This window comes from Neocloeon triangulifer, unplaced genomic scaffold (assembly GCF_031216515.1).
Source record: "Neocloeon triangulifer isolate White Clay Creek 2 clone unplaced genomic scaffold, ASM3121651v1 ptg000003l, whole genome shotgun sequence".
Lineage (NCBI taxonomy): Eukaryota > Metazoa > Arthropoda > Insecta > Ephemeroptera > Baetidae > Neocloeon > Neocloeon triangulifer.
The window spans coordinates 7,508,813-7,526,767 of record NW_026775546.1 but is presented as its reverse complement, the minus strand read 5'-3'; the positions used below and the strand labels follow the sequence as shown (position 1 = coordinate 7,526,767).

At 38.0% G+C, this 17,955-nt stretch overlaps 3 protein-coding genes across 4 annotated transcripts; 2 read left to right on the top strand and 1 right to left on the bottom strand.

Moving 5' to 3' along the window:
• Positions 1–39: 39 nt before the first annotated feature.
• LOC132192407 (vacuolar protein sorting-associated protein 37A) lies at positions 40–1,704 on the top strand. Its single transcript, XM_059612365.1, has 6 exons — positions 40–263; positions 342–528; positions 584–902; positions 966–1,117; positions 1,172–1,291; positions 1,347–1,704. Exons 1-6 carry the CDS (start codon positions 190–192, stop codon positions 1,419–1,421), a joined length of 927 nt encoding a protein of 308 aa, XP_059468348.1. The 5' UTR covers positions 40–189; the 3' UTR covers positions 1,422–1,704.
• On the bottom strand, positions 1,558–7,429 carry LOC132192406 (proteoglycan 4-like). Of its 2 annotated transcripts, none has more exons than XM_059612362.1 (7): positions 7,207–7,429; positions 6,895–7,086; positions 6,388–6,834; positions 5,449–6,087; positions 5,221–5,355; positions 4,818–5,162; positions 1,558–4,255 (listed from the first exon to the last, which is right to left on the bottom strand). In XM_059612362.1, exons 2-7 carry the CDS (start codon positions 7,081–7,083, stop codon positions 1,868–1,870), a joined length of 4,143 nt encoding a protein of 1,380 aa, XP_059468345.1. In that variant the 5' UTR covers positions 7,084–7,086; positions 7,207–7,429; the 3' UTR covers positions 1,558–1,867. The 2 variants fall into 2 exon arrangements, with proteins under 2 accessions (XP_059468345.1, XP_059468346.1); XM_059612363.1 differs by having other exon boundaries at positions 7,249–7,429.
• A 1,534-nt stretch (positions 7,430–8,963) lies between these two features.
• On the top strand, positions 8,964–17,926 carry LOC132205733 (uncharacterized). Its single transcript, XM_059634991.1, has 14 exons — positions 8,964–9,046; positions 9,704–9,757; positions 10,318–10,548; positions 10,963–11,182; positions 11,426–11,627; positions 11,915–12,223; positions 13,013–13,343; positions 14,608–14,614; positions 14,725–14,780; positions 15,163–15,396; positions 15,719–15,938; positions 16,218–16,419; positions 16,646–16,954; positions 17,216–17,926. Exons 2-14 carry the CDS (start codon positions 9,712–9,714, stop codon positions 17,558–17,560), a joined length of 2,712 nt encoding a protein of 903 aa, XP_059490974.1. The 5' UTR covers positions 8,964–9,046; positions 9,704–9,711; the 3' UTR covers positions 17,561–17,926.
• The last annotated feature ends 29 nt before the right edge of the window (positions 17,927–17,955 follow it).

Here is a 17,955-nt window from a genome sequence, read left to right as displayed (position 1 = left end):
GAAATTAAAACCGGTTGTACACCTTTTGTCGTGGAAAAACCGAAACATCCTATTAGACCCGTTTCGCCCCCTTTCTGACGCATAATAAATAGAAAATAGAAGTAAAGTAAAGTAAATTAGTTAATTTAATTCGTTTAGCCTACTGATTTTACTTTATTAATCGTCAATAATCGACTGCAATAACTTGAAATGTTTTCCAAAAGTTACAACCACAGCGATAAACGAAACAAGCAAATCAACACGTTGAAAGTATTTAATGAAAAGTGAGATTATAAACCTTCATGATCATTTCTGTGAAATGAAATTATACAATTATGTATATACTTTAATCCAATTTTCAGTGTTTACGAAAAGGTTCCAGGAGAAGAGTATCAGGTCGAACCTTTGGCTGGTGACTTCTCCCTCATCATAAAGCTGCCTCCAAATTTCCCTGAGAGCAAACCCTGCATCACAATAGTCCCAACAATTTCGCATCCATGGGTCGACGAAAAGACTGGAGAAGTTTCAAAAGCACCAGGATTGCTAAGTGTATAAAATTATATATCTAAAGAAAGATATTCAGTATTTTTTATTTTCAATTTAGTTCACAGAACATTCGGATCTTGGTCGAGTGGTGCATGCCATTGTGAGGGAACTGGCCAAGAGGCAACAGCAAACTGGAACTCCGGTTAAACACCCAATGTCACCTCCATCAGCGCCCAACACCTCTGTTCCTGATCTCAACCTGGCCGTCAATGAGCAGAGCATGTTGCGGTCGGCACTTGCTGCCCTCAGTGTTGCCCAACTGCAGGCCCTCAAGGAAAGTGAGGACCAGTGTGATGAATTTCTTGAGCAGCTTCCTCCGATTAAAATTCTGGAGGACGAGATTGACAGAATCATTTTGGAAAACGAGCAGCTTGCAAGTATGAGTTGAAATATAAATTTCTCATTGGATAAATGACGAAAAACTTATTTAACATTTTAAGAGGAAACATTAGAGCAAGAGGCCAGGTTAGCAGAGTTGAAGGACATTATACAAGAAAAAGTCGAGAAGGTGCAAAAGCTGAATAATCAGTACGAGGATATGAGCATCAGTTATCAGCAGCTTAGCAACAAATTCATGCCTTCAGCTATCAAAGTAGCGTGGCTTCAAATTCAGTTTTGAAAAGAAATTTAAAATATTTAATTCTAGGAAAGTCTTCATGCATCATCTGTCGAATGTGACCAACAAAGTGATAAACTGGCTGAGCAGTTTTTGGAAGGAGAAATGGACACTGAGTCTTTCCTGAATGACTATGTCAACTCAAGAACAGTATTAACTGCATAATTATTTTATATAAACTTGTATTTAATTTGTTTCACTTTAGATAAGCCACACTAGAAGAGTTAAAGAAGAAAAACTTGGAAAGCAACTTCATGATTTGGAGAAGGCCAGTTATTAAATTGGAATTGAAGACTGCATCAGCTTTTAAATTATGAATTAGAGTATCAAGTGATGATATGGAATTAATTAAAACTAATATTATCATGGTGTGTCAAGTAATGTGAAGCTCTTTATCATTTTAAATTTTTTTATTATGTTTCAAATAAATACAATTTTTAAGAATGTATAGTATTTTCAAAAGTCCAAGACAGTTTAAAATTTAATCTGAAAATACAAAAATATGCTCCAAAACGCTTATTTTAAAATCCTATTGTGATTATGTATTGCTTATTTATTAAACACACTCACAATACTAAATAGTTTTACCTAACAATTCATCCGCAAGTGTTAGTACTGAACTTAGCAATTAACAATGGGAGCAATTTCCCAATTCACTTTGTTGTTGCAACATCTTTGAATTAATCCACTAATAGAGCCTCTGTATGTACATTTTTCATCAACCTCTCATTTCCTGGACCTTGTTTTCCTCGGCGACACTGCTGGTGATTTCTTGGGGCTGGCCGCCTTGGCCTTTGCACGCCCTCGCTTAGCAGGGGAGGCAGGTTTCTCCTCAACTTTGGCCGCAGCCTTGGCTTTCTTGAGTGCAGGTTCCGATTCTGGCTCGGCAGCCTTCTTCCCTCTACCCTTCTTGGGCGCAGGTGCCGCAGGTTCTTCCACCTTAGCCGGGGTTTCAGCAGCTCTCTTTCCGCGCCCCTTCTTGGGCTCCTCCTGTGGAGTGGCCTCAGGCTCTTCAGCCACTCTCTTACCGCGCCCTCTCTTGGGTTCCTGTTGAGGGGTGGCCTCGGGTTCTTCAACCTTCTTCCTTCCACGGCCTTTCTTTTCCTCAGACACCACATCAGGCACCGGCTCAGCAACCTTCCGGCCTCTTGCAGGTTTCTTCGGAGTAGGCTCTGCAACTTCCTCCTCTACTACCACCTTCTTTCCTCTAGTGGCCTTGGGAGACTTCTTTGAAGACTCGTCCTTCTTAGCTCCTCGCCCACGAGTAGTTTTCTTAGGGGTTTCCACTTTAGGCTCTTCGACGGCCACCTTCTTGGATCCACGTCCTTTGGCTGGTTTCTTTGGAGTCACAGCTTTTGGTTCTTCAACCTTTTGTACTTCAGGTTCAGCTGGTGCTTTGCCTTTGCCTCTCGTTTTCTTTGGGCTCTGGGCTTTCTCAGGGCTCTCGGCCTTCTTTCTCGAGCGTCCCTTTGGTTTGACAGGAGTTTTTTCAGGCGATTTGATGACAACCTTCTTGACAGCCTTGGGAGTTTTTGCCTTCTTGGCTGGAACCTCCACTGGAGCCTCACTCTTCCTCTTGAGTGGAGATTTCTCCGGGGACTTTGCAGGAGAGGCAATGGCCATAAGGGCGGCCATTTTAATTGGAGACGTTGTCTTGGGTGAAGCGATCTTCTGCGGCGTCTTGGCTGGTGTTTTCCTCGATTTGGCCGGAGTCTTCTTGGGCGACTCAACCTTGGCTGGTTTCGGAGTGACTGCTTCCTTCTTTACAGGTGACACCTTCTTCAGAGCAGGCGTCCTTCTGGCACGAGTGGCTCTCTCCGGAGTTGGCTCCACAACTGCTTCCTTTGCCGCAGGGGTGGCCTTGGGTTTAGCCCTAGGAGTCTTGCCTTTGGGGGTGACAACCTTTTTAGGACTGGCAGACTTCCTAGCTGGAGTAGTGGAGGCCTTGGGTGTTGCAACTTTAGGGGTCACTGGCTTGGGAGTTGCTACCTTAGGGATGGCAGCTTTGGGTGTCCTGACCCTGGGGGTGGCAGCTTTGGGTGTCACTGGTTTGGGAGTTGCAGCCTTAGGAGTTGCTACTTTAGGGGTGACAGATTTCGGAGCCACTGATTTTGGAGTAGCAGCCTTAGGAGTCGCAGCTTTAGGTGTTTTGACCTTCGGTGTCGCAGCTTTGGGAGTTGCTGCTTTAGGGGTGACAGTTTTTGGAGCCACTGATTTTGGGGTAGCAGCTTTGGGTGTTTTCACCTTTGGTGTTGCAGTTTTTGGAGTCACTGGTTTGGGAGTTGCCACCTTTGGAGTAACAGCTTTGGGTGTCACTGTTTTGGGGGTGGCAACCTTGGGGGTTGCAGGTTTGGGGGTGGCCTTCTTGGTCAGAGCTGCCCTCGGCGTCCCCTTGGCCTTGGTGACTCTGGGGGTTCCCTTTGCTTTCCTTGCCGGGGTTGTCGGAGAAATAATCTGCTCAATGATCTCCTCAGTTGAAACATTGAAGAGGTCGGGGACTCCACTGAGTCTGGGAGAATTGGCTGCTTTCAAGTTGTTGAACATTTTCTTCAAGTTAACAACCTTTGGACTGGTGGTGCTTGTAGAGGCAGTGAACATTTCTCTAATGCCTGTCAATTTGGGAGTTGACTGTCCCCCACGGGTCACTCGGAACATCTCCCTGACGCCTGCAAGCTTAGGCGATGCCTTGTTGGTCTTCGGGGTTGAGAACATTTCGCGCATCCCAACCAATTGAGGACTGCCTGGTTTTGTGCCAACGTCAGAGAACATTTCCCTTATGCCGACGAGCTGCGGGCTCCTGCCCGACTTCTTCTCCCTGAAGAGGTTTCGCAGACCGGCCATGTTCGGAGTAGACGGCTCGTTCTGCTCCATAAACAGGTTGCGCACATCTCGCAAGTCAGGAGTTGGAATGCTCTGCACTAAGTCGAGGCCGGTCGCCGAGGTCGACTTGCGTTTGTTGTTGGGGGTGAGGCTTGTGCTGAGATCAGGAAGGGAGGCAATTGTGGCAGTGGTCGACGCATTTAGCACCGAGTCATTGATGCCTTTCTTGGCCGAGCGGGTTGCGTTGAGTGGAGTCGACACAGGCGTTTCATAGAAAGAGGTTGCCTTCGTTCCCTGAAAACAAAATACAACAATCAAGACTTAAACATGGAGATAAGGTGGAAAAATTGGAAATCTTTATAAGATTATAGAAATAAATAAATAATTTTCAGTTCAGGGAGTTAACATAATAATTAAGTTTAAGTAGGAGTTAATTAATGATAATTTAATCAAAATAAATGCAAGCATTGCTACACACATTAAAATTATACATAAATTAGAGTCAATATAGAATTACATATTATGAAAAATGGAGCGAGAGAAATTTATTTGATCAGTAGTGTGTTCCCAGCATAACCACTAGAGTATGAATTGAAGATGCCATTTTTAGTTTGAATTGGAGGGTATCTGATGCTACGTTGGTTATTACTTATCATTGTTTTTACACTCCAATAATTGATAAGACAAACCATCATAAATAACTATTATATAAGCTTATCTTAAAATTGTAAAATAATTCAATCTTTCAAATTTTGAAAATTTACTAGAAATTATATTAATTAAAACCTATTATATTCTTGGATTTTATATAAATAAAAAACTAATATTGATTGTCAGGAATAAATTACAAAATTACCTTAGCAGAGGGAGTCTTGAAAGGTGTACCAGATGGAGTAGCACGCGCCCTGGCAGCTCTGGCTCCAGTTGAAGGGGTGGATTTTGGAGTCTGTTTCTTGGGAGACGGCGTCACGGCTGCCTTCTTGGGTGATTTTTTGGGAGAGTCAACTTTCTCCGGCGTTGGGATGTTTTCAGCAACAGGCGTGAGCACCTTTTTCAAGGGAGACGACAGCTTGGCAACAGCAGGAGTCTTTTTGGGAGTCGGTGTGTTAAATTTCCGCACACTCGGAGTCCTCACTCGAATTGGTGTGGCGGTCCTCTTTGAAGCAGCTGTCACCTTCTTGGGAGAGGGAGATGAAACCACCTGAGAAATAATTTAAATTTTATAGATGTTCAATGTTTATAAAAATTAAAACACGAACCACTTCCGGAGTGTCTTTAATGACTTTCAGCGGAGAAATCTTCTTAGCTGGGGTCTTTGCAGGGGTAGCAGCTTTATTGCCTGTGCTCTTTGGCAGAGGACTTCCAAATTCAAATGTGGTTGCTTCCTTTGAGGACTAAAGAACAAAAAGAAATATGTTTTGGAAATGAGACAAAATTTGAATTCGAAAATCATAATTCGAATTGAAAAATAGAAATGAAATACTGACACTCATAAGAAGAGCCTTCCGAGTTGAAACTGGAATGGGTTCTGCGTATTGGAAGGCCGGAGTCTTTGCAGGAGACTTTTGAGTCGAGACAGCCCGCTGAGCTGGGGTGGATTTCACTGCCTTCTGTGGAGATGGAGTTTTCAACGGCGACTTCTTCTTGTCAGGTGAGGCCTTGGCCAGTTTTTTCGGAGATGGGGTTTTCAAAGGAGATGTCTTGGCTGGTGACTTGGCAGGGCTTGATTTTGCCTTCGGAGTCTTAACTGTTGCCGGCTTGGTAACTTTTCCAGCTGCGAGCTTCGGGATCTTTGAAGGAGGCGATTTGGCTTTGGCCTCCACAGTTTTGGCAGGACTGACCTTGGGAGTTTTGGCTGGTGTGGCTTTTGGAGTTTTGGCTGGTGTGGCTTTTGAAGTTTTGGCCGGTGTGGCCTTAGGAGTTTTTGCTGGTGTAGCTTTCGGTGTCTCAGCAGAGGTAGATTTTGGGCTTGTCAAGACTTTAGCAGGGGTCTTTGCAGTCCTTGGCGTCTTTGAGGAAACCTTCTTCCCAGGAGACACCAGAGTTTTTGGAGACAACAATGGGGATTTTGGCACAACTTTTGTGGCAGTTCTGGGAGTCTTCTTAGGTGTGGCTTTAGGAGTTTCCTGGAAAAGAGAAAAAATATAGAAAATTATTTAAGTTATTTATCTTTTGTGTTGAAATAGAAACGAAGTAAAACGAAACTTTTTTTTAAAATGATGCAAGTAAATTTGAATAGTATTTCATAAATTAAAATTATTTTAAATTTGTAATAATTTACTTCAGGAATTTTATCATTTTACTGTGATTTTTCTGTATATATTTTAGAAATAAAAAAATATTTAAGAATTTATAATTGGTTTAAAAGTTTAAGCAACAAGTGCGGTCGAATTAGATTAATTGATTATTTGCAAGATGAGACTTACAACAGCTCTCTTGGGAGTTGAAGCACTATCATCAACAGCTGCTGCCCTTTTCACTGCAGACCTTGCAGTTTTGGGCGTTTTAGGTACAGCAGGAGTCCTCTTAGGAGTTCCGAACCTGACGGACGCTCCTCCCAAAATCCTCTTTGCGGTCACCAAAGAAGAAACACTGTTAGGCATGCTTTTTCTTGCCTTCTTCTCGGCCTTGTTTGTGGCCGGGGGCATGCTCAGCCTCTTGACCGGTTTGACCAACTTTTTGGCCGGAGACTTCTTGGCTGCCGGCATGCTCTTGCGGGGCTGAGGCGTCGGCGGAGCGGCTGGCGCATCAATGGGTGCACTCCAGATCAGCTCCTTGCCCATAATTCGGATGTTGGCGTTGTCACTCAGGGCAACGCTTCCACTGACTCTTTGCCCATTGAGAATGGTTTCTCCAATGCACTCGAGAGTAAACTGAAATTTTGATTATGTAATTATGACAAGGAAAATAATTATTTTATTTTAATTAAGAACCTTGTTTCCTTTGCCCTCGTTGAATTGAATGCCGCAGTGTTTCGGCATGACATCTGCTTTGTGGATGCGAATGTCGCAGTTGCTCGAGTCACTGCCGATCCATGTCACTTTGTTGTTCAGTGGGACCTTGTAGGTCGACTTTTTCTTGACGATAGCCAACGTCCCGTACGGCCCCATAACGGTCTGCATATTCTGCGAGCAAAAGTAAAGCAACTTTCAGTCAAAATAACTTGTAATGAAACATAATTAAGGATCGAGGGGTAAATTAGAAAATTTTCGGCCCATGCTGTCCCTCCCGAGAATCAAACTCACCGCTGTTTGTAAACAAGACAAATCTGAAAATTTCTCACGAACTTGCACTAAACTTCGACGCACTTGGGTTTCGTGGCCTTGATGACCGAAACGCGGGTGATCGGCGAGGCTGCCACGACGATTCGACGACGAAAAATCGAAGGAAATTCGGAGCTCAGCACATTTTCTAACGGCCCTCCTAAAACGACGCTGGCTTTTTAAGTTTTTCAACCGCCAAAATCAACGAGCGATGGCGCAGGCGTAGCGATTGTTGCATATGGAGTGTACGGAAAGGAGACACGGAGTAAACGGCTTTCATTGGCTGGCGACGCTAGCGCCACTACCTGCCGTTTGGTGCAACAAGCATGGACTTGGTGGATAATTGGCTGAGCCAAGCAAAAGGGAGTTGCGTGGCGTGAATATTTTTGTTGCTACACTTTAAAAGAAGGCGCGGGAAGCGGGATTTTGAATGGGACGTCTGGAAATTCAATAATACGGCCTTGTCTGAAATAGCTTCCTAATTTTTCTTTTAATTCAAAACAGGTATTGTCACTCAAAAATTTTAAATAATCGTTAATAATTATGCAGAATATCGCTGTTTATCCTGATATCAGTCACCAGGGAACTATTTATTTGATTAAACCCAATTAAACCTATGTACTTGGAATTTGGATGCTAACTAAGCAAGAAAACGCCACCCGCTCAACGGGTATGCCGTGCCAGTTGTATAAGTTGGAACTAGCAGGGGCCCGTACTTTTGCGCCGTCATCCTACAGTGACCTGCGTTAAGAAAGTATATCACATTATCACATCACATAACATAATTTATATAAATTATCTTTTATCTTTCAAAAATTTGTGTTTCTTATTTGTATCCAAAAACTTTTACAAAAGAAAAAATGATAAAATATCTGAATCAGGATGTGGTAAAAAGGATTTATTCAGGTGAAAAGTTAACAAAAAAAAGTGGTTTCCTTAGGGTTTAAATTCTCAAAAAAGAAAATTCATTAATGATTTGATTAAAAAAACTAAAAGAGCCCAATTTATGTAAATTTAACCATTTTAATTTTTTTTCAAGATTTAGATTTAATTTTTGCTTTACGTCAGTTTTTTTTCACTATAGCCGATGCTCAATAAAATTGTCTTTAAACATCAAATTTTTAACATCTCAATTATAGCTTCAGAATGATTTAATTAGTAAATATCCAACGTCAGAATTGATTTCTTAGACTGAACTAAAACAGAAAATTAATGGAGCTTATTTGAGCCCATCTATATATTTATTTTATTATAATGTGCAAGCCTCTAATCACAATCTTGTGGAGAGATGACTTTTCAAATTCTTGTGAAGTGTCACGTGTTATGTAAGTAGCTCCACTACTTTTATAACAATGAAGCCTTTTTTATCTAAAAAAAAGTAGAGTTTGTTTTCCTAGCCTTTCCATTCTCTTTTGGAGAATCATACATAATGGTCCTTTTCTTTATCTCAAGAGTTAATCTGCGCCCAAAGATAATGTAGACCGTAGTGACGGTTCTGCATTATTTTCCACCTAATAATTAATGTTCACATACATTTTGCCAGATTAATTAGACTCTCAGTATTGCTGTAACTTTCCCACCGTATGATCAAAAGATGATTAAATATTATATAAGAAATTATTTGGATGAAATAAAAATAAGACATTATAATTCAGTGGTATTAAAGAGGCTTACATGACATATCTTATCAGCTTTTACGGTGTCGATATTGTGTAAGATTCGAATATCAAAGTAGCGATCGAGAAACCAATTCGATCAACTTTAGAAGGAATTCCCAGTCAGAAGCAAGAGGACGCAAATTAAGTCTGCTGATTCTTGTAAAGTAAGTTTCCCATTAATTCATTGGAAAAATTATTCTTTTTATATTAAACAATCTAATACGAAATTTATGTGTTAAAATTTTCAGTAATTTTCCTTCTCATATTTATTTTCCCAAGAAATTTTCTTTTATTCTAGAGCAATAGTTAGTAGAAATTGTTTTGAAATTAGTTCTTTATTTAAAATTATGGAAGCAATTTCTGACTTTAAGAAAAGTGGTTCAGGTTTAATCTCAAAATTTTTGTTTGAGAGAAACTCATGAAAATGCTGAAGTTCTCAGCATTCTGAAAAGGAAGATAAGATAAATTGGGGACAATAAGCATTATTAACGTTTTTTTAACTTGTTTCGAATTCTCAGTATTCTCCTGACGCTAATGGACTCAAAATTAACTGTCCAAGCGGATTAGTTCAGCTTTTAATTACATGAACTTGATAAGATATATAAGAAAATCACTTTGACATTGAAAACATCGCGATTTTTTTTATGAAAATCATAACGGGCGCCAAATGCAACAATGAAGTTTTGTTTAAATTGTTTGCTCAAAAAAGGAACCCATAAGTTCATGATAATGGGAAAAATGGACCCTTGATTTCATTTTGTAATGCATAATTATATTTAGTTCCCATTGAAAATTAAAATTCAATATTTTTTTATTTCCAGAAAAAATCATGAGCACCGGCAGTACTAAGACGCAATACGTCGCTGCGGCAGCAGGTAATTAAAATTAAATTTTAATTTATTCAGAGTAATGTGCTAAAAAGAGTTTGAAATGACCTTCAGAAAACCGGTATTTTATCCTCGGAGAACTTTCTTTTTGTGTGTGTCATGGTTAAGATGTTCGATATCAAAATTTTGGTGGAAAAAATTGAGCATATCTCTGAACTTTGAAAAGAACGCAACCGTTGTGAGTAGAAAACGGCGCATCTCCGTAAAACTAATATTATCAGGATGCTGAAAACGCCTGGGTTTTCAGCATCCTGACCTTATATAGATGTCTAAGGCCTAAGATGACATAAGCACTGGTCGAGTTTCATTGACACTTCCAGTTTATTTTTTTCTGTGCCTGCATGACAAGTCCGATTGTTGAATTAAAAAATTGTTTTAATTTTTCAAAGTAAAAAAAAATCACTAAAAATTTATTGCAGCTCAGAAAACACTGGGCTCACTTAACTAAAGTCTATCAGGAAACCATGATCTTTAAAATAAACAATTTTTTATTATTTTTATTATAATTATCATAAATAAGTTTAATTAATAGAGTTTTACCCAATTAGCAACGTTGGGTGCGATGTCGCTGGGCTCCGTCCTTGGGTGGTCGTCGCCGGCGCAGATTCCTGTAGTGGCAGGCGACGTTTACCACTTTTCAGTGAGCCCCGCGGAGTTTTCGTGGGTCAGTTCGGTGGTGACGCTCGGCGCCGCGCTCTCGTGCATGCCTGCCGGTTTTTTGGTCGACTGGATCGGCCGCAAGTACACGATGCTCTTCATCTCCATCCCGTTCGTGATTGGTAAATCATTTGTTTTTAGCATATACTTTTTACAAAGGTAAAGTTTAAAATTACTTCATTAAAATCAGCAAAATGCACACCAGTATAATAATGTATTGCATTTGAAATTTGAAAAAGATGAAAGTCTGTTTAAGTTATGAAAGGCTGCTTTAACTATGGGCAAAAGAAGTTTATAAGGAAGTGAAATTTTGGTTAAAATATTTTACTGTATCAAAGTCTAAAAAATATTAATTAAATTTATTTCTACAGCGTTAACAATTGCATGTTTAAACCAGATTTTTTCTCGATTTTTATCAAACTATTTCTCTGTGCTACTTAACGCCTCTAATATTCATTAAAATATGGAATCCATTAAATCAGTATCTAGATTTTGTCATTTTTGTGTCAAAAGAGTTGATCGTTATCCCTTCTCAGGTTGGGCGTTCATTATTTGGCCGGCAGCCGTGGGAATGTTGATCGCAGGCCGACTGATCACTGGTTTCTGCGGTGGCCTCTTCAGTGTGGCCTCGCCTATGTACATCTCAGAAATCTCGGACATTAAAATCCGCGGCCTCCTCAGTTCATTCTTTCAGCTGATGGTCGTCATTGGTATTCTCTTCAGCTACATCATTGGCGCCTTCGCGCCCATTTTTTGGTTAGCTTTTGTATAAATTTTCAAATTGCATTCTATTTCATCTTTTTTTTTTAATATTATTTTTGGACAAAAATTGACAGAGTTACCCAAGTGACAGCAATCTTTGCATGCTTTTCAGCAATTTTCTCTTAAAAATATCAGTTACGCTAATTGTAAGATCTATAGATTTCAGAATCACATGAAACTCTTATATTTTCTTATTGTTTTCACATTCTTTAACAATATTGTTAATTTTTTTTTAAGGCTCTCTGTCGCTTGTGGACTTTTGCCGATTGTGTTCGCCGTTTGCTTCTTTTTCATGCCGGAAACGCCACAGTATCTTCTGCGAAGGAACAAAGACGAGGAGGCTGCGAAGGCCCTGCAGTGGTTCCGCGGCTCCAAATGCGACATCAAAAACGAACTCGATGACATGAAAGATGCAGTGGAGGAAGCTAAGAAGAACACGGCAAGAATTATTAATTTTTATTTTAAATGAGAATATAGATTTTAGTGAATTTCCTGTCAAGCAAAACTGTTTTTTTAATAAGATTATGAAAATAATTTAATCAAAATTTAATATATTAAAATATATATTTATAGGCAGTTTTAGGAACGTATAATGGGGGAAATTAACACAATATTTTGAATCTTATATAAAAACGAGCTGGGGACAATAAATTTTTAAGTAAATTGATTTCAAAAATATTGAAGTTATTTATTTAAATATATAAAAAAAAATAATTGGAATTTCAGATTTCGTTCTTTGAAATGTTCCGAAATCGCATTGCCGTCAAGGGAATCTTGCTTTTGCTGGGACTGTTCGCAATGCAGCAACTTTCGGGCATCAACGCCGTACTTTTCTATGCAAACAGCATCTTCCTGGACGCAGGCTCAACCCTCGATCCCAATATCAACTCCATTATCATTGGTGCCGTGCAGGTCGCGGCCACCATTCCCGCCTCTCTCGTTGTTGACCGACTTGGAAGAAAATTGCTGTTGCTCATCTCCTCCACTGCCATGGGAATTTTCATCGTCATCCTTGGCTTTTATTTCTTTTTCAAGGTAAGAAACTTTTCCTTCTAAGTTCGATATAGAAATGGAATATTAAAATAATATAAAATCCTCATTAAATTACATAAAAATAGTAAACTACAGAAATATTAAAGTAATTTTCAAAATTTAATACCTAATGCATGTAAGGTTTATGACTCTAAATAAAATAAATTTCCAGATGAATATATTATATTTTTTTCAAATTTAGTTGAAGAGAAAAAATGTTGAATTTAATTGCGAATAGAGTTGTGTTTATTATTTTTGCCCAGGGCACCTTCGCCTCTAATATGGAATTCAGTAATTTGCATGATTCAAGAAGCTAAGAAATACGATCCGCTATTCACAACCATCAGAGCAAATATGCATTGCTAGCAAACGTTCTTATTGGGTATTTATTTACTTGTACCCAATCAGTGGGCTCAAACAACAATGTAATTGTGTTTTATTGTTGTGCCGTGCGGACACCTTGCTTAGAAGAAAAATTTTCAATGATGAACAAAATTCATTCATTATTTTAGCTCTATCAAATTGAGTTTTATCAATGCAATTTGAGGAAAAAGTTAGCTGGAATTTGGTTAGAAATAGATTTTGAACAAGAAATAAATCTTAGTATAAAGGAAAAATTATTTCGAGATATATTGTGGCATTTTTTCTGTTTTATCAACATAAGTGCAGAAAAATTTATTGAACTATAAGTCATTTTTAATTTGTGCATCAAATAAATTTGAAAAAGAATAATTAAACTTTTCTATTTTAATTTTGAAAAAATAAAAATTCGTGCGCGTTTGATGCTTTCAGGATGATCTCGTGGATCAGGGTTGGTTGCCAGTGACTACGTTGGTGCTGTACATCATCTTCTTCTCGTTCGGCGCCGGCCCCGTCGTGTGGGTCATGGCGGCCGAGATTTTCGCGCCTCAGGTCAAAGGACCCGCAAGTGCGTTGGGCGCAACTTTCAGCTGGACCCTGGGCTTCATCGTCACGCTTTTCTACGCCGACCTGGTCGCGGCCGTGCAGAACTACACCACCTTCTGGATCTTTGGCGTTTGCTGTTTCATTGGCGCCGCCTTCATCCTCTTCTTCCTGCCGGAAACCAAGGGCAAGACCAACCAGCAGATCCTCCGCGAACTTGGTGCTAAGGATTGAAAAGAAAAATAATAACCCTTTCAATTGTGCAATTATATAATCTGGTATGTTTCCTATTTATTGTTTTTTATCTATACTGAAACTAATGCATCAATAAAAATAGAATCAAGATGAATTCTACTAGTCTTTGTTGGTCTATTTGTATCCTAAGCAATTCTTACTTTCGTTATAATTGAAAGGAAATGTCAAAATAAATTGATTGATTGCAGATTCTAGTTTATTTTTCATCACTATAATTTAAGAGAGTTAAGATATTTTGATTACTTTATTATTTATGTACAGAAATCAAGCTAATAAATTAAACTGTAAAAGTGAATAAAAATTAACCGACACCGATGGAATTATATAATTAAATGAAACTGAACACAGAAAATAGTATAAGGATTTTGCTGCACTTAACTTTAAGAGGAGAATCAATATTGGAGTATTTGGAGTTTCGGATGAAATAAAATTTTTCTATTTTCTGTTTTACAAATTATAATAGTAGTGGTCAAAATTTGCATTGCATTATCTTATCGGCTTTTATAGTGTATAAAACGTTGATTGGTGATTGTGTATAGGATATGAATATCAAGAAGCGATTATGAAATGTAATTATCATCGATAGCCCAACGATAGACGGAATTCTCAGTCGGTCGAAAGAGGAACGTTAATTTAGTCTACTGATCTCTTCCAAGTGAGTTTCTTAATAATATCATTACTCAAAATTATCTTTGAAGAAAACATCAATGTATTAACAATAACTTTGTTAAAAAATCTAATAAATTGAACTTGATATAACATTTTATTTTAAAAATTTCTTTTTAGATTAAATATAAAAGCGCAGTAAAAAAATAATTATGATACGTTACTATTATTTAAAAATATATGTTACATTATTTTGATAAAGCAATTTTCAATGCTTAGAAAAGTATACTCAATTGTACTCATTAAGAATTCAGGTTTAATCTTAAAATTTTTGTTTAAGAAACTCTTGAAAATGCTGGAGTTGGCATTCAAAAAAGAGATAAGATTGATTGAGGACAAGCAGTATAACATTTGATTTTTATTTAACTTGCATTTATATTCTCATTATTTTTTCTTACATCAATGGATTTAAAGTGCCTTGTCAAAGCGCATTATTTGCTCGTTTTTACTTAGGGCAATTAAATAAAAAAATGAGTTAATCACAATGATGTTGTATCAAGCACAAAAGGATGTTTTGATTTATGGAAATGCATCAGTAAAAATGTTTTAAACCTCACCATTAGTTTGGAGGTTACTTTTAATTTACAAGTATTGCAAAAATAAAGGAAAATTGATTATTTTTTCTTTTTGCATAAGTATATTGAACCCTAATTGAAAAATCTATTCATTTCATTTTATAGGAAAAGAATCATGAGCTCAGGCAGTACTAAGACGCAGTATGTTGCAGCGGCAGCAGGTAATTCAATTTCAATATGGATTCTACAGTCAAACTTTTAATTTTTTGACAGCTTTCAAAAAACCAAAATAAACCCATTAGTTTAGATACTTGAGATCCTGGTTGGACTTTAATTTTTGTATCAATTTCAAATTTAGACGAGGAATTCTGAGATCAAAAAGGGTCAAATTTTGAAAACATTCTGGAGCGAAAATTGTGGAAAAATATTGAAAATTTTACAAAAATATAATATAATTAAACTTTTCACTATAAAAGCGATAAATTATAATTTGAATTTTTAACGAAATAATAAATTGAGAAAAAATAATCATAAAATTATTTAAAAACTGTTTATTTTTTTAAATAATCATAACTGAGTTATTACTAAACTGACTAAACTTAGCAACGTTGGGTGCAATGTCGCTGGGCGCCGTCCTCGGGTGGTCGTCGCCGGCACAGACACCTGTATTAGAAGGCGACGTTTACAACAATTTCCCAGTGAGCCCCGCCGAGTTTTCGTGGGTCAGTTCGGTGGTGTCACTTGGCGCCGCGCTCTCATGCATGCCCGCCGGATTTTTGGTCGACTGGATCGGCCGCAAGTACACGATGCTCTTCATGTCCATCCCGTTCGTGATTGGTATGACCAGTGTGCTTTTTTATATGTTTTAAAAACAAATTTTATTTCATCTATATTAAAATATTTTACTCGTGTTCATAATTAAGCTCATTATAAAATTGTATGATAAAAATAATTACATACAAAATAACATGCCTATTAGTTAACTGCTAATTACTCTCAAATGGAAAATCAAATAAAATTCAAGAAAATTCGAATTCAGCAGCATAAAAATGCAACATTTGAGCTTAATTTTTTTAGCTCCTTTCCACTTGCCACTTCATGCTTTTTTTACAATTATCATTTTTGTCAAAACGTTTGAAAATTTTCCCAATATCCATAGGTTGGGCGTTCATTATTTGGCCGGCAGCCGTGGGAATGTTGATCGCAGGCCGACTGATCACTGGTTTCTGCGGCGGCCTTTTCTGCGTGGCCTCACCAATGTACATTGCAGAAATCTCGGACATTAAAATTCGCGGTCTCCTCAGTTCCTTCTTCCAGCTGATGGTCGTCATTGGCATTCTCTTCAGCTACATCATCGGCGCCTTTGCGCCCATTTTTTGGCAAGTTTTTTTCTTTTAAATTCTAGATAAGATCTTTTGTAACGATTAAAAAGTTATGTGGAAAATGTTTATAAGAAAATTTGCAGTTATTTTCAAAATTTTTGCTTATTTCTCGGAATTGAAAACTAATAACTCGGTCTTTTTTTGTACATATACACAATTTTCTTATAAAAGGGAAGTTTTAATCTTTGCACCTAGATTGATTCCAAAAATTTCAGCAATGGAATTTTGATTGATCTTAAATTTTGCAAATTCTTTCAATTTATATTCATCATATAGGCTTTCAGTCGCGTGTGGACTTTTGCCGATCGTGTTCGCCGTTTGCTTCTTTTTCATGCCAGAAACGCCACAGTATCTTCTGCGGAGGAACAAAGACGAGGAGGCTGCAAAGGCCCTGCAGTGGTTCCGCGGCTCTAAATGCGACATCAAAAACGAGCTCGACGACATGAAAGATGCAGTGGAGGAAGCAAAGAAGAATACGGCAAGATGTTTTAAATTTATTCTAATAACAATCCATAAAGTTCCCTTAATTAAATTTGGCAAAGTAATTATTTTCCTTCAATCTATTTTTGATTTAATTTTAAACTTTATGAATGAGATAGTTAATTTATTAAACTATTTAGTTATAATTTTAAAAAAAACTGCACAATTCATCAAAATAATAATAACAGTTTTTTTTATTAAAAATTATGAATTAAAAATTTCAGATTTCCTTCATTCAAATGTTCCGGAACCGAATCGCAGTCAAGGGAATCCTGCTTCTGTTTGGCCTGTTTGCAATGCAGCAACTCTCAGGCATCAACGCCGTACTTTTCTACGCGAACAGCATCTTTGTGGACGCAGGCTCGACCCTCGACCCCAATATCAACTCCATTATCATTGGTGCTGTCCAGGTCGCGGCCACCATTCCTGCCTCTCTCGTTGTTGACCGACTCGGAAGAAAATTGCTGCTGCTCGTCTCCTCCACTGCTATGGGAATTTTCATCATCATCCTTGGCTTTTACTTCTTTTTCAAAGTAAGAAAAAGTAGAGTTCAAAACTTGAAATTTGATTTATTTATGCAGATCATAACAATAATTAGTGTGAGTTTTAGATAAAAATATAATAAATTTCTTTAATTAAATTCAGACACTTCTGTTTCATCAATAGCAGAAGAAAAGTTGAATTGTTATTATTTTTCTTAATTTAGAAAAATGTTGATTGAATATTTTTGATGGGCAGTTTTTATTTTCGTTTAAATAAAACTCATGCTTTTGTGCGCGTTTGATTGTTTTTAGGAGGACCTTGTCGATCAGGACTGGCTGCCAGTGACTACGTTGGTGCTGTACATCATCTTCTTCTCGTTCGGCGCCGGCCCCGTCGTGTGGGTGGTGGCGGCCGAAATTTTCGCGCCGCAGGTCAAAGGGCCCGCGAGTGCGTTGGGCGCCACTTCTAACTGGACGCTGGCCTTCCTCGTCACGCTATTCTACGCCGATCTGGTCGCGGCCGTGCAAAACTACACCACCTTCTGGATCTTTGGCGTTTGCTGCTTCCTCGGCGCCGCCTTCATCCTCTTTTTCCTGCCGGAAACAAAGGGCAAGACCAACCAGCAAATTCTCCGGGAACTTGGAGCAAAAGATTAAAAACAAAATAGCAACAGTTACATTACCAATACCAATTATAAGCAATATGGTTCCTATTTATTGTTTATTATTTTATAATTGAACTTAAGCATCAATTAAAAGATATTCAAGAGAAAATTTTGTTTCCTTGGTTCAAAGTCGCATTTTCGTTAAGATTCAAAGTAAATTTTAAACAATGTGATTGCAAATTTGGCAGCTATTTAGATTGTAAGCGTAAAATTTATTTTTAAGATTTTTTAGATGTTTGAAAGGCAATAATTTGCAACTAGGTGATCCAATATTAATGTCTAGAAGCAGTATTTTTGACTGAATTAAAAAAAATCAATTTAGTCCTTGTCATTTTGGGCGCCACAGTAAAATAAACAGGTTTACAATACATATTATTTGAAATAAAA

Bases quoted from the DNA above. Each gene is read 5' to 3' on its own strand.
- LOC132192407 (XM_059612365.1), top strand. From the start codon at position 190: ATGTTTTCCAAAAGTTACAACCACAGCGATAAACGAAACAAGCAAATC. The intron at 903-965 runs GTATGAGTTGAA...TAACATTTTAAG, and splicing joins GGAAAACGAGCAGCTTGCAA to AGGAAACATTAGAGCAAGAG. The intron at 1,292-1,346 runs GTATTAACTGCA...GTTTCACTTTAG, and splicing joins ACTATGTCAACTCAAGAACA to ATAAGCCACACTAGAAGAGT.
- LOC132192406 (XM_059612362.1), bottom strand. From the start codon at position 7,083: ATGCAGACCGTTATGGGGCCGTACGGGACGTTGGCTATCGTCAAGAAA. The intron at 6,835-6,894 runs GTTCTTAATTAA...TCAAAATTTCAG, and splicing joins ACGAGGGCAAAGGAAACAAG to TTTACTCTCGAGTGCATTGG. The intron at 5,163-5,220 runs GTTCGTGTTTTA...ATTATTTCTCAG, and splicing joins TTAAAGACACTCCGGAAGTG to GTGGTTTCATCTCCCTCTCC.
- LOC132205733 (XM_059634991.1), top strand. From the start codon at position 9,712: ATGAGCACCGGCAGTACTAAGACGCAATACGTCGCTGCGGCAGCAG. The intron at 15,397-15,718 runs GTATGACCAGTG...CAATATCCATAG, and splicing joins GTCCATCCCGTTCGTGATTG to GTTGGGCGTTCATTATTTGG. The intron at 16,955-17,215 runs GTAAGAAAAAGT...GATTGTTTTTAG, and splicing joins GCTTTTACTTCTTTTTCAAA to GAGGACCTTGTCGATCAGGA.